The following is a 14,571-nucleotide window of genomic DNA, read 5'->3' as shown; positions in this document are numbered from 1 at the left end:
ACAGCTCTGCCTATGTCGTTAATTCCTCAGTATGTGACAGATCAGCTCCTTTTACAGCCTCCAGAGGAGGATTTTTATCCAGCTCTCTTCTATCACTGATAAGATAGCAGAGAAGCTGCTGGCTTATGTAAATAAAACACACACTGGAGTGTGCATAGAGGAACAGTTCAACACTGAAGAACTTGGCAGCCTTCCAGACACAGGCCGACAAGTCTGAGGGCTGGTGCACACCAAAACCCGCTAGCAGATCCGCAAAATGCTAGCAGATTTTGAAACGCTTTTTCTTCTTTTTCTGTAGCGTTTCAGCTAGCGTTTTGCAGTTTTGTCTAGCGGTTTTGGTGTAGTAGATTTCATGTATTGTTACAGTAAAGCTGTTACTGAACAGCTACTGTAACAAAAACCGCCTGGCAAACCTCTCTGAAGTGCCGTTTTTCAGAGCGGTTTGCGTTTTTCCTATACTTAACATTGAGGCAGAAACGCATCCGCAATCCAAAAAATGCCTCACCCAGGCATTTTTCGTTTCTGCAAAACGCCTCCCGCTCTGGTGTGCACCACCCCATTGAGATACATTGACCAAGCAGATCCGCAGCCGCAAGCGGATCTGAAAACGCCCAAAAAGCCGCTCGGTGTGCACCAGCCCAAACAGGGGAAAGATACATTGATTTATTACAGAGATGGTTATAGTAGAAAGAGCTACAGTAAGCCAGATCACATTAGAATAGGTTTAGGAACTTGTAGGATGGTAGAAAAAACGTTGTAATTTTTGTTACAGAGTCACTTTAAAGAGACTCCGTAACAAAAATTGCATCCTGTTTTTTATCATCCTACAAGTTCCAAAAGCTATTCTAATCTGTTCTGGCTTACTGCAGCACTTTATACTATCACAGTCTCTGTAATAAATCAACTTATCTCTCTTTTGTCAGACTTGTCAGGCCTGTGTCTGGAAGGCTGCCAAGTTCTTCAGTGTTGTGGTTCTGCTCACCCTTCCAGGCCCCTCTGTGCACACTGCCTGTGTATTATTTAGATTAGAGCAGCTTCTCTCTTCTCTCTTATCTTTTACAAGCTGGATACATCCTCCTCTGAGCTGGCTGGGCTTTCACATAGTGAGGAATTACAGACAAGGGCAAAGCTGTTTGCAGGAAGAAAAGAGCAGCCTGAAACTTCAGTGCATGAGAGATGCAGGGGGAAAGAAACACACAAATGATCTCTTGAGATTCAAAAGGAAGGCTGTATACAGCCTGCTTGTGTATGGATGTATTTTCTATGTGTGGATATACTGTACATCAACCTACTTCCGGTTTTGGTGGCCATTTTGTTTGTTTATAAACAAACTTTTTAAAACGGTTTTTAACCACTTTTAATGCGGCGGGGAGCGGCGAAATTGTGACAGAGGGTAATAGGAGATGTCTCCTAACGCACTGGTATGTTTACTTTTCTGTGATTTTAACAATACAGATTCTCTTTAAAGGCATTGAGTGTAGTAGTTTGATATAAGTTACAGATTATTTTAAGTGCATCCCCAATGAGATTGGAAGCATTGTCAATCTACGCGGAGAAGAACGCAGCTTGTCAGGACGTGTTTGTGTAACATCAGCCAAAGTTATGTAATGTAAGTACAAACACACCTAGTAATTCCAGCCGGGTAATGTGCTGGTGGTTTATGTAAGATTTACATTAAGGTCAGTGGCACTGATACACATTCCCTGATATTGCAAACTGTCACTGGATTTTATTGGACAAGCAAATTATGAAGCAGCTCGCTGCAGCAGCAATCATTTTCTTCTAATCCTCACCAAGTAAATCACCACCTAAAGGATTCAGTTTTGAAGCATAAAAAACAACCCTTTCTCCCCCTTGTGGCCCAAGTATACGTCCACAACTGCAGGTTGTGGATACGCCTAAAGGGGGCCACATCATTGTATACAATAAAATGATCCGATTTTAGTGCAATTCAATCAAAAAGATTGGATTTCCTGAAAAATCGAAAGCTTTTTTTTCTTTCATTCGAGCAAGAAATCCAATCAGATTTCCCATTTTTATTCGATAGTTGATCGGGAATGGTGGATTTTTCTGAACAATTTTTAGTAAGATTGAATGGTGTGTCAGTTTATGAATATATACACCCAAGCTATTTTCTCAGAGTTTCCCATCATTTTTATCATAATTGGGGGAAAAATTGAACATATACAGTATGTGTGGTACATTGGTCAGATTTTTGAAAAAGTTACAATCAGTCAGAAATTCATTGATATTCTTAAATTGAACAGATATTTAAAAATGGTATAGTGTGTAACCACCTTAATCCTGATCTCTTCTGATATTATCCCTCAAAGGGTTTACAATCCAATCGCACTATAGTCATAAATCCATCATAGTCTAGGAGACTAGAGCTGGCCACTAACTGACCAATTTCTAGCGAAAAATCATTCGACCGATCCGAAATTTTAGGTCGGCACTAATCGAATTGCCAGTAAATCTCCGTTAATGGTTATGATCGATTATGAACGATTGAAAAAAAAAGTTTTCCGAATGAATTTTCGTCGAACGAAATTTTGAATTTTAAAGACGATCGTGATCGATAGATAGCAAAGATTGGTTCGTTGATGGTGTAGTGAACGATTTTTTTTCCGATCACAATTTCTGATCGCTCGAACGATTTTTCGCTAGAACATTGGACCATTAGTGGCCACCTTAGGACCAATCTTATGGGGCAGGCAATTAACTCTTCTGTATGTTTTTAAAACGTGGGAGGAAACTGGGGAAACATACAAACTCTGTGCAGATAGTTCCTTAATAACTTTATTAATATATTTATTTATTAAAAACAACATGTTTTATATTGTATTTCTATTAATCCATGGGCTATTATAACTCATTTTTGACCAAAGCTAATAACTACATTATTTGATGTTTCAAACTGTAAAATACGTTTATATACTTACAGCTATTAGTTAACCCTTTATAGCCCTGTTAGTGTGAGAAGCACCCTCAAGTCCATGCCCCCTTGACAGGTGCTTTCATAACCATACTTTAGCCAGTTGTCCTGGGCCTGAAGCTCTTTAGGGTCTCCTAAGTGAGGGATTGCACAGCTCACTAAAACTTTATGTATCATAGCATACTGATGTGTAACGCTCTCCTCCCACCTATTCGTTCTTGCTATGGGCCTGTGTTTACTAAAAAACATCTAAGCCCCTTGCCCCTTACCAGTTGCTGGGTGTTTGGACCATAATGCGTGGTTTTATGTTTTATAGTAGTACAGGTGCGGTCTGCAGTGAAAATATTTAAATCTGTTTTCAGTTTTCTTGGGCTTGTATTAGTATTGATGAGATAACAAAGACAGCTTTAGAATTATAAAGTAAAGGAACTTACCTGTAGAGAGTACAGCAGCTAGAACACAAGCCATGCACAGTGTATGCTTCATCTTCTGCTCCGAGCCACACTGAGGTTTCAGCACATCCACAGATCTATAGTCTACACTCTGTGTTATTCTCTGGGATGCTAAATACTCATACATGACGCAGGGAACATCGAAACAATTAATTACAGTACACAGCACTCAGATGTGCAAATGAGTTCCTGGTTCCTTCTATGTAAAACAGGTTATTAGCAGCTGGCATTCTGTGTGATGATGAAAGCAGTGTGACAGATTTTGTTGGTGGCACATGGGCACTGGAGCAGGAATTTCACAAAATCTCAATTTTGCATTGTAATTCGCAATTTCCATGTGAAATTGTAATGTGAGATTTCAGGGAAAATCGTGATTAATTTAATTTGTAACAGTAATTAGTAACAGTAATTTTGTCTAATTTTGTGCCAATTTTAGCACTAAATAGCAAAGCCCCCATGTACGCTATTGTCACCGAAATCGCTATGCACGTTAAAGCGGAATATAACCCTGCATTTCAACTTTGCTCTGAAACATTATTTACAGCATATTATATGCAACCAGCATTTTTTTTTTACTAGACCAGCATTGGAAGGGTTACACACAGAGCTTTAAAGTTCCTGGAGAGAAATGCAGACGCATCCAAAGTTTAGATAGATACATTTAAGTAAACACAATGTAACAAGTGTGGAATGTGACACACACTCTCTGACTGTGCAGGAGCTGGAGGACAGCCAGAGAGTGTGTAACATTCACCACTTGTTACATTGTGGTTACTTAAATGTATCTATCTAAACTTCGGATGCATCTGCATTTCTCTCCACGGAACTTTAAAGCTCTGTGTGTAACCCTTCCAATACTGGTCTAGTAAAAAAAAAAAATGCTGGTTGCATATAATATGCTGTAAATAATGTTTTAGAGCAAAGTTGAAATGCAGGGTTATATTCCGCTTTAAAGAGAAACTCCAACCAAGAATTGAACTTTATCCCAATCAGTAGCTGATACCCCCTTTTACATGAGAAATAGAATGATTTTCACAAACAGACCATCAGGGGGCGCTGTGTGACTAATTTTGTGCTGAAACCCCTCCTACAAGAGGCTCTGAATACCGCGGTGCTCCTGGCAAACTGCCACAATGTAACAATGTTCACAGACAGGAAATGGCTGTTTACAGCTGTCTAACAGCTAGAAACAGCTAAATAACCTGCCCACAGTAAAAATGTCACCATGTAATAAATGTCAGAATGTGAATCTGGGAGAGGAAAGATTTTACAATGAGCAAACACTGACTAAATCATTTATACATAATTATTGTAAAAATGAAGACCTTTTTTTATTACATTATTTTCACTGGAGTTCCTCTTTAAGGGGAATAGTAAGAACAGAGATAAAAATAAAAATAAAAAAGACCTTTTAAGAAAAGTGATTTTAAAAATGAACATTAAAAAACGTTAGTTAAACTTAGAAAAATGACAGTTTAAAAAATAATTTTTCCGTTGAATTTCTAAAATCGACTTTCTCAAAAACGATGACGTTTTTTTAATTTTTATTTGACACATTGTCACTATTTTCCTTAACATATGTAGCAATTGTGGTGATGATAACATGTATAGGTGTGTAGCCAGTAATGTATCTGAATGGCCAAGTTTTTAGCTGCATACATTTGCACAAATTCAACATAATGCTTGCAAAAATTCTAAATCATTAGCATCTTGCTGAGCATCCCTAATTAAAGTGTACCTGAGACTAAGGACATGAAAGAATGAATATGTACCTAGGGCTTCTTCCAGCCCTCTTCAGGACACTGGCTCCCTCACCGTCCTCCCTGGCCGCCTCAATCCAAGGCTGGCCATTCCCATAAATCCTTCAGTTGCCGCTAGTTGGCCCAGTCGCATATGCATCTCCATCACGCTCTTGTCGTCGGGAGCGTTCTGCGCCTGTGCAGTACTCTTGTCTCAAAAACTGCCTATGCAATATTCCTGTCTCAGTAGATTCTAAATGCGGCCAGCAGACCTGCCCAGCTTTTCTGCACAGTTGACAATCTCTGCAACCTATCTTCCTGGAAATCCAGCCTCAGACCTTCACAGAACACGTATGAGAAATGTTACCACTTCTTATTAGACAAATCTCCTCAATACAATCTGCCATTCAATTCACAGCACCGGAAACCTATGAAGAGCCATATAGTGGATGCAAAAATAAAAGGTATGTTAGATATCCTCTTAAACCTTTGCTAGACTAACTGCGACCAGGACCCTGGCCAAACTAAGTTCATGTTGTTATACCAGCATTCAACAAAATAGTCAGCTGTTCTTTACAAAAAGGGCGTTTTCCTGCTTGTTTGAAAGAAGCATTTATCAGACCTCTACTCAAGAAACCATCCTTAGACGCAGATGCTTTAACCACTCAACGACCGCCCCCAGCCGATGGGCGGCGGCAAAGTCCGGGCCCAAACGACCGCAATACGCCCTTCGGCGGGGGCGGCTGCGGGAGTGGCTATGCGGCGATCGCGTCATTCGTGACGCGATCAGCCGCCGGGGACTGGCTCCGCCCCCCGTTCGCCGTAACCCGCCGGCCGTTCGGAAGCGCCGGCGGGTTACTGGCATCCGGATCGCCGCTGCAACAGTGTATAATAGGCTTTGTAATGTATACAAAGCCTATTATACTGGCTGCCTCCTGCCCTGGTGGTCCCAGTGTCCGAGGGACCACCAGGGCAGGCTGCAGCCACCCTAGTCTGCACCCAAGCACACTGATTTCCCCCCCCCCTGCCCCCTGATCGCCCACAGCACCCCTCAGACCCCCCCCCTGCCCACCCCCCAGACCACTGTTTGCACCCAGTCACCCTCCTAATCACCCATCAATCACTCCCTGTCACTATCTGTCAACGCTATTTTTTTTTTAAGTCCCTAATCTGCCCCCTACTCCCTCCTGATCACCCCCCCACCCCTCAGATTCTCCCCAGACCCCCCCCAGACCCCCCCCCCCGTGTACTGTATGCATCTATCCCCCCTGATCACCTGTCAATCACCTGTCAATCACCTGTCAATCACCCGTCAATCACCCCCTGTCACTGCCACCCATCAATCAGCCCCTGATCTGCCCCTTGCGGGCAATCTGATCACCCCCCCACACCAATAGATCGCCCGCAGATCCGACATCAGATCACCTCCCAAATCCATTGTTTACATCTATTCTCTCCTCTAAACACCCACTAATTACCCATCAATCACCCCCTATCACCACCTGTCACTGTTACCCATCAGATTAGACCCTAATCTGCCCCTTGCGGGCACCCAATCACCTGCCCACACGCTCAGATTGCCCTCAGACCCCCCCCTTATCAATTCGCCCGTGCAATATTTACATCTGTTATTCCGGGTAATAACCCACTGATCACCTGTCAATCACCCATCAATCACCCCCTGTCACTGCCACCCATCAATCACCCCCTGTCACTGCCACCCATCAATCAGCCCCTAACCTGCCCCTTGCGGGCAATCTGATCACCCACCCACACCAATAGATCGCCCGCAGATCCGACATCAGATCACCTCCCAAATCCATTGTTTACATCTATTCTCTCCTCTAAACACCCACTAATTACCCATCAATCACCCCCTATCACCACCTGTCACTGTTACCCATCAGATTAGACCCTAATCTGCCCCTTGCGGGCACCCAATCACCCGCCCACACGCTCAGATTGCCCTCAGACCCCCCCCCTTATCAATTTGCCCGTGCAATATTTACATCTGTTATTCCGGGTAATAACCCACTGATCACCTGTCAATCACCCATCAATCACCCCCTGTCACTGCCACCCATCAATCACCCCCTGTCACTGCCACCCATCAATCAGCCCCTAACCTGCCCCTTGCGGGCAATCTGATCACCCACCCACACCAATAGATCGCCCGCAGATCCGACATCAGATCACCTCCCAAATCCATTGTTTACATCTATTCTCTCCTCTAAACACCCACTAATTACCCATCAATCACCCCCTATCACCACCTGTCACTGTTACCCATCAGATTAGACCCTAATCTGCCCCTTGCGGGCACCCAATCACCCGCCCACACCTCAGAACGCCCTCAGACCCCAGCCCTGATCACCTCGCCAGTGCATTGCTTGCATTTCCCCCCTCTAATCACACCTTGAGACACCCATCAATCACCTCCTGTCACCCCCTAGCACACCTACCCATCAGATCAGGCCCTAAATTGCCCCGTGTGGGCTCCTGATCACTCGGCCAAACCCTCAGATCCCCCTCAGACCCCCTTCCGATCACCTCCCCAGTGCATTGATTGCATCTATTTTCCCCTCTAACCGCCCCATGAGACACCCATCAATCACCTCCAGTCACCCCCCTAGCACTCCTATCCATCAGATCAGGCCCAATACATCCTGTCATCTAAGAGGCCACCCTGCTTATGACCGATTCCACAAAATTTGCCCCCTCATAGACCACCTGTCATCAAAATTTGCAGATGCTTATACCCCTGAACAGTCATTTTGAGAAATTTGGTTTCCAGACTACTCACAGTTTTGGGCCCGTAAAATGCCAGGGCAGTATAGGAACCCCACAAGTGACCCCATTTTAGAAAGAAGACACCCCAAGGTATTCTGTTAGGTGTATGATGAGTTCATAGAATATTTTATTTTTTGTCAAAAGTTAGCGGAAATTGGATTGTTATTGTTTTTTTCACAAAGTGTCATTTTTCACTAACTTGTGACAAAAAAAAATCTTCTATGAACTCACCATACTCCTAACAGAATACCTTGGGGTGTCTTCTTTCTAAAATGGGGTCACTTGTGGGGTTCCTATACTGCCCTGGCATTTTAGGGGCCCTAAACCGTGAGGAGTAGTCTAGAATCCAAATGCCTCAAAATGACCTGTGAATAGGACGTTAGGCCCCTTAGCGCACCTAGGTTGCAAAAAAGTGTCACACATGTGGTATCGCCGTACTCAGAAGAAGTAGTATAATGTGTTTTGGGGTGTATTTTTATACATACCCATGCTGGGTGGGAGAAATCTCTCTGTAAATGGACAATTGTGTGTAAAAAAAATCAAATAATTGTCATTTACAGAGATATTTCTCCCACCCAGCATGGGTATGTGTAAAAATACACCCCAAAACACATTATACTACTTCTCCTGAGTACGGCGGTACCACATGTGTGGCACTTTTTTGCACCCTAAGTGCGCTAAGGGGCCCAAAGTCCAATGAGTACCTTTAGGATTTCACAGGTCATTTTGCCACATTTGGTTTCAAGACTACTCCTCACGGTTTAGGGCCCCTAAAATGCCAGGGCAGTATAGGAACCCCACAAATGACTCCATTTTAGAAAGAAGACACCCCAAGGTATTCCGTTAGGAGAATGGCGAGTTCATAGAAGATTTTATTTTTTGTCACAAGTTAGCGGAAAATGACACTTTGTGAAAAAAAACAATTAAAATCAATTTCCGCTAACTTGTGACAAAAAAAAAAAATCTTCTATGAACTCACCATACATCTAACGGAATACCTTGGGGTGTCTTCTTTCTAAAATGGGGTAATTTGTGGGGTTCCTATACTGTCCTGGCATTTTAGGGGCCCTAAACCGTGAGGAGTAGTCTTGAAACGAAATTTCTCAAAATGACTTGTGAAATCCTAAAGGTACTCATTGGACTTTGGGCCCCTTAGCGCAGTTAGGGTGCAAAAAAGTGCCACACATGTGGTATCGCCGTACTCAGGAGAAGTAGTATAATGTGTTTTGGGGTGTATTTTTCCACATACCCATGCTGAGTGGGAGAAATATCTCTATAAATAGACAATTGTGTGTAAAAAAAATAAAAAAATTGTCATTTACGGAGATATTTCTCCCACCCAGCATGTGTATGTGTAAAAATACACCCCAAAACACATTATACTACTTTTCCTGAGTACGGCAATACCACATGTGTGGCACTTTTTTGCGGCCTAACTGCGCTAAGGGGCCCAAAGTCCAATGAGCATCTTTAGGCTTTACAGGGGTGCTTACAATTAGGCACCCCCCAAATGCCAGGACAGTAAACACACCCCACAAATGACCCCATTCTGGAAAGTAGACACTTCAAGGTATTCAGAGAGGAGCATAGTGAGTCCGTGGCAGATTTCATTTTTTTTTGTCGCAAGTTAGAAGAAATGGAAACTTTTTTTTTTTTTTTTTTGTCACAAACTGTCATTTTCCGCTAACTTGTGACAAAAAATAAAATCTTCTATGAACTCACCATGCCTCTCACTGAATACTTTGGGATGTCTTCTTTCCAAAATGGGGTCATTTGGGGGGTATTTGTACTATCCTGGAATTTTAGCCCCTCATGAAACATGACAGGTGCGCAGAAAAGTCAGAGATGCTTGAAAATGGGAAAATTCACTTTTGGCACCATAGTTTGTAAACGCTATAACTTTTACCCAATCCAATAAATATACACTGAATGTTTTTTTTTTTTATCAAAGACATGTAGCAGAATAACTTTCGCGCTCAAATGTATAGGAAATTTTACTTTATTTGAAAAATGTCAGCACAGAAAGTTAAAAAAGTCATTTTTTTGACAAAATTCATGTCTTTTTTGATGAATATAATAAAAAGTAAAACTCGCAGCAGCAATCAAATAGCATCAAAAGAAAGCTGTATTAGTGACAAGAAAAGGAGGTAAAATTCATTTAGGTGGTAGGTTGTATGACCGAGCAATAAACCGTGAAAGCTGCAGTGGTCTGAATGGAGAAAAAGGCTCTGGTCCTTAAGGGGCGAAAAGACTGTGGTCCTGAAGTGGTTAAATAGCTACAAACCTGTCTCCAACCTCCCCTTTCTGGAGAAAGTTATTGAAAAGGCTGTCTATGTCCAACTTGAAGCCAGGCTCTCAAGAAACAGCATCCTTGACCCTCCGGATTCAGAAAACCCAATGATCTGCTCATGGTAAGAGACAAAGGCCAATGTTCCATCCTGATTTTGCTTGACCTCTCAGCGGCTTTTGACACAGTCGATCATGAAATCTTGCTTTACAGGCTACAAGAGTACTGTGGCATAGATTACTTAGTTCTCCAGTGGTTCAACTCCTTCCTGGCTGTCACAACACAAATGGTAGCCTTGCAGCCCTTCCTCTCCAACCCTGTACCACTAAAATATGGTGTGCCCCATGGCGCAATACTATCCCCTTTACTGTTCACCATATACATGCTGCCACTTGGAAAATGTACAAAAACATGGTCTGAAATATTATTGCTATGCTTGCTGATGACACCAAGTTATATTTATTATTTAAACTTGGCGTCACAGACCCTACCCCACAAATAAACACATGCTTAGATGAGTTTCAGGAGTGGATGAATGATAACTGGCTAACAATAAATGTTGACAAAATTGAGATTCTTGTTTTTCGAAGGTCAGGGCTCGACAGCAAAGCAGCCCCAGTCTCAACCAACACCGCTAAGGATAGGGAGTTCAGACCTGAACAACTCAGACTTTGTGCACAGCCTGGGTGTACTGATTGATGGCGAATTAGGCTTCTGGAATCAAATCTCAGCTGTTGTGAAACATTTCTTCTTCCATCTAAGGAATGTTACAAGGATGAAACACTTTATACCTCCAGTGTATCTTTCAACTCTAGTTAATTCCTTCATCACATTAAGGCTGGACTACTGCAATGTTCTCTATACAGGCCTTCCAAACAAAGACCTGCAACGCCTACAACTAGTACAGAATGCCGCTGCAAGGCTGTTAATTAGCCAACTCTGCCATTGCCACATAACACCAATCCTTCACTCACTCCACTGGCTACCGATAAAATGGAGAGGTCTGTTTAAGCTTGTCTTGTTGACATTCAAATCCTTGCACTATCTGAGCCCTGGATACCTGAAGAATCACACCTCTCACAATTTTAGATCAAAAGGATCTAATAACTTGATCACCCCAAGAGTCCACCTCAAATCATTTGGAGACATAACCTACTGTCATGCTGCCCCTACACTTTGGAACTCCCCTATCACACCCAATCAGGATATCTTCTCCTTCCCTAGAAGCATTTAAGTTCAAACTGAAAAGCAACCTGTTTAGGCTGGCATTTATGAACACTTGAATATTTCCTCTGTAACACAGTCCAGCCTGCAACTCTGTATTCATTTGAGACCTATCTATGCACTTTGAGTCCTTTGGGAGAAAATCTCTTTACAAATATTATTGTATTGTATTGTATAATTTTATTAATGATCAGGCGTGTGAAATGGTGACTGTTTAAATCTTATATTTATATCACATCTAATTAATGATAATAACAATAGCAAATGCTTATAAATGTACAATTACCTAAGCAATAGCCTAAGCTGAGAGAGTAGTAAGTATTGTAGCTGGCAGCTGTCATGATTCTAATGCATTGGTGTGCAATGCAAGGGAATCGCAAGGAAGATTGTTCTGTCAGTATGCAAGAAACACTAAGAATGGAATTAAAGGAATAAACATAAAGATTTATTGTAATCAGTCTAAAGAGATAAACAGCATAAATGTCGTACATTAAGTTCATGCACAGAGTTATTCAACTAGACTGTTAAAGAGCTTACAAACAAACAATCAGCATTAACCTTCCTGACGGTAACCCCAAACGTAGTTCGGGGTAAGCCGCGCAGGAGGTTTTCTCAGGCCCTGCTGGGCCGATTTGCATAATTTTTTTTGCTGCACGCAGCTAGCACTTTGCTAGCTGCGTCAGCACACCGATCGCCGCCGCCCCGCGCACGATCACCGCTATCCATGATATCCATGATATAAAAAAAAAAAACTGCTGCGCTCCCTCCTGGCGGAATTTTTTATACCGCCAGGAGGGTTAAGATCATGCAGAGAATCAAATAAACAGGACGCATAAACAATTGAGATTAAGTTTATGCAGAGAATCTGCCCATCAGGATGCATACACAATTAGCATTAAGTTTTATGCAGAGAATTGTACTATCAGGATGCATAAACAATTAACATTCAGTTTTTGCAGAAAATCATACAGACGTCAGGCTATTAGTATAAACAATGGTGCAACTGGAAACTAACACATAAGCAGAATATATCAGGTATTGCAGATGCTATGGATTCCCTGCATATAGGATAATATGCAAAGGTATCCAAGCATAACAATAGTGTGCACACTGAACCCCAAACCTGACTATTATATACACATGAGAATCATATACATTATATACAAAGGCAGAGCATCAGAATTATAATCGGCAGGCAACGGAACGTCATACATGCAGGGTCAAACCAGAGATACAAACAAGATATAATCGCTTAGGCAAAGGGTTAGTCAAATACAGCAAACAGGCCAAACACGATAATTACAGATACAAGGCAGAGCAAGACAAGACGGCTAGGACTCAGGATCAGGAACAGACATTGATGAGCTAGCACAGGGTGGTCTGTTAAAGCAGCTTATATAGTGTGCAAGAAAGTCAGATGACAAAGTCCAGGTGAACACAGACCTGCCCTCATTAAATCTGCAATAACAGTTCTTGCGAGTGAGACCTCTGCTGGTGGCAGAGAATAGTTCAAGCAGTTTCAAACACTGAGGACACAGAGGACATCTGCTGGCGAAATGGAGGAAGTTCATCAATAGTTCAGGAAATTTGCCAGCAGATGCATTTTGTGACACAGTGCCTTTACTTACAAACTCAGTTCATTTTTGAGATCAGATTGTGAAATTGGTTGTGTGTTCCTTAGCTATCTGGCTGAAGTTTGTTTGAAGTTTAATTCAGTAATGCCAGGTTGCATAAACGGATGCAGCGTTCTAAGGGAGGGGTTGTGACTTAGTTTGTTTGGGGTCTAAGCAATGGAGTAACTTGCTTGGCAGAGTGGGCGACCTGATACTGTATATTAACCAATATGTCCCAAGAAAATAGACAATGGAATCCGTTGACAAACACCATCACCAGTAGACACCGAGGTATCACAGCCTCTCGTCCTTTTGTATTGCTGCCCAAATCACAGGCAGCCCACAAGCTTGATTCAGCATCACCCTTGATTAGTACACTACAATGAAACGTGTACTTTGGCACTGAAGCTGTTGGCATACTGGGAGCCTGCTTGTTCCTAAGTGCTTGTATTTTGTAATTTTAATGCAAGTGCACTACTTAGTTATGTTTTTTTAAATAAAATATTTTTATACTATGGCCAGCTTCTCAGTTTGATAGCCCCCCTCCCCCCCCCCCCCCCCCAAAGCAATTGGAAGAGGATTGATAAGCCGTGTAAGGATAGGAGAGGTTGATATGAACGGAGTAGACATTGAGCGCTGTTAGTTGTTTTATCATCTGGATAGCAGAAGGTGAGAGACCATCATAGTTACATAGTTATTTGGGTTAAAAAAAGACATACGTCCATCGAGTTCAACCAGAGTACAAAGTACAACACCAGCCTGCTCCCTCACATATCCCTGATGATCCAGAGGAAGGCGAAAAACCCTTACAAGGCATGGTCCAATTAGCCCCAAAAGGGAAAAAAATTTCTTCCCGACTCCAGATGGCAATCAGATAAAATCCCTGGATCAACATCATTAGGTATTACCTAGTAATTGTAGCCATGGATGTCTTTCAACGCAAGGAAAGCATCTAAGCCCCCTTTAAATACAGGTATAGAGTTTGCCATAACAACTTTCTGTGGCAATGCATTCCACATCTTAATCACTCTTAATGTAAAGAACCCTTTCCTAAATAAATGGCTAAAACGTTTTTCCTCCATGCGCAGATCATGTCCTCTAGTCCTTTGAGAAGGCCTAGGGACAAAAAGCTCATCCGCCAAGCTATTATATTGCCCTCTGATGTATTTATACATGTTAATTAGATCTCCTCTAAGGCGTCTTTTCTCTAGACTAAATAAACCCAGTTTATCTAACCTTTCTTGGTAAGTGAGACCTTCCATCCCATTGTTATGTGTGGAGGAGGAGTGTTGTTTCTATGTGGTGGTGAGGGCAGGCAGGAGGCACCTGGGAAATGAAGACAAAGATGCAGGCTGGGGACAGCTTTAGTGTTGGATACTAAGGCCTATTTTCCACGGAGTATCTCATTTGTCTGGCAGTTCAGCTGCCCTGTCTGCCAGTCACAAGAGCCATTTGGCTGCAATTAAATGCAGCATTTAGCAACACCACTCATGTCAGTCACGTTTCACATGCGGAGGTATTGCCAGGCAGA

General features: G+C 42.4%; 1 protein-coding gene across 1 annotated transcript in view; it reads right to left on the bottom strand.

Annotated features, from left to right (window-relative positions):
* Positions 1 to 3,536, bottom strand: part of LOC137523102 (ly6/PLAUR domain-containing protein 8-like) — a 44,107-nt gene extending 40,571 nt beyond the window's left edge. The window contains exon 1 of the mRNA XM_068243319.1: positions 3,370 to 3,536. Coding sequence (XP_068099420.1) covers positions 3,370 to 3,514 — 145 coding nt within the window. The 5' untranslated portion in view covers positions 3,515 to 3,536. The remainder of the gene's footprint in view (positions 1 to 3,369) is intronic.
* Between the last annotated feature and the right edge of the window lie 11,035 nt (positions 3,537 to 14,571).

Source organism: Hyperolius riggenbachi, chromosome 6 (assembly GCF_040937935.1).
Source record: "Hyperolius riggenbachi isolate aHypRig1 chromosome 6, aHypRig1.pri, whole genome shotgun sequence".
Taxonomy (NCBI): domain Eukaryota; kingdom Metazoa; phylum Chordata; class Amphibia; order Anura; family Hyperoliidae; genus Hyperolius; species Hyperolius riggenbachi.
The sequence above is the reverse complement of the archived record's forward strand: the minus strand, read 5'-3'. Positions and strand labels throughout refer to the sequence as shown.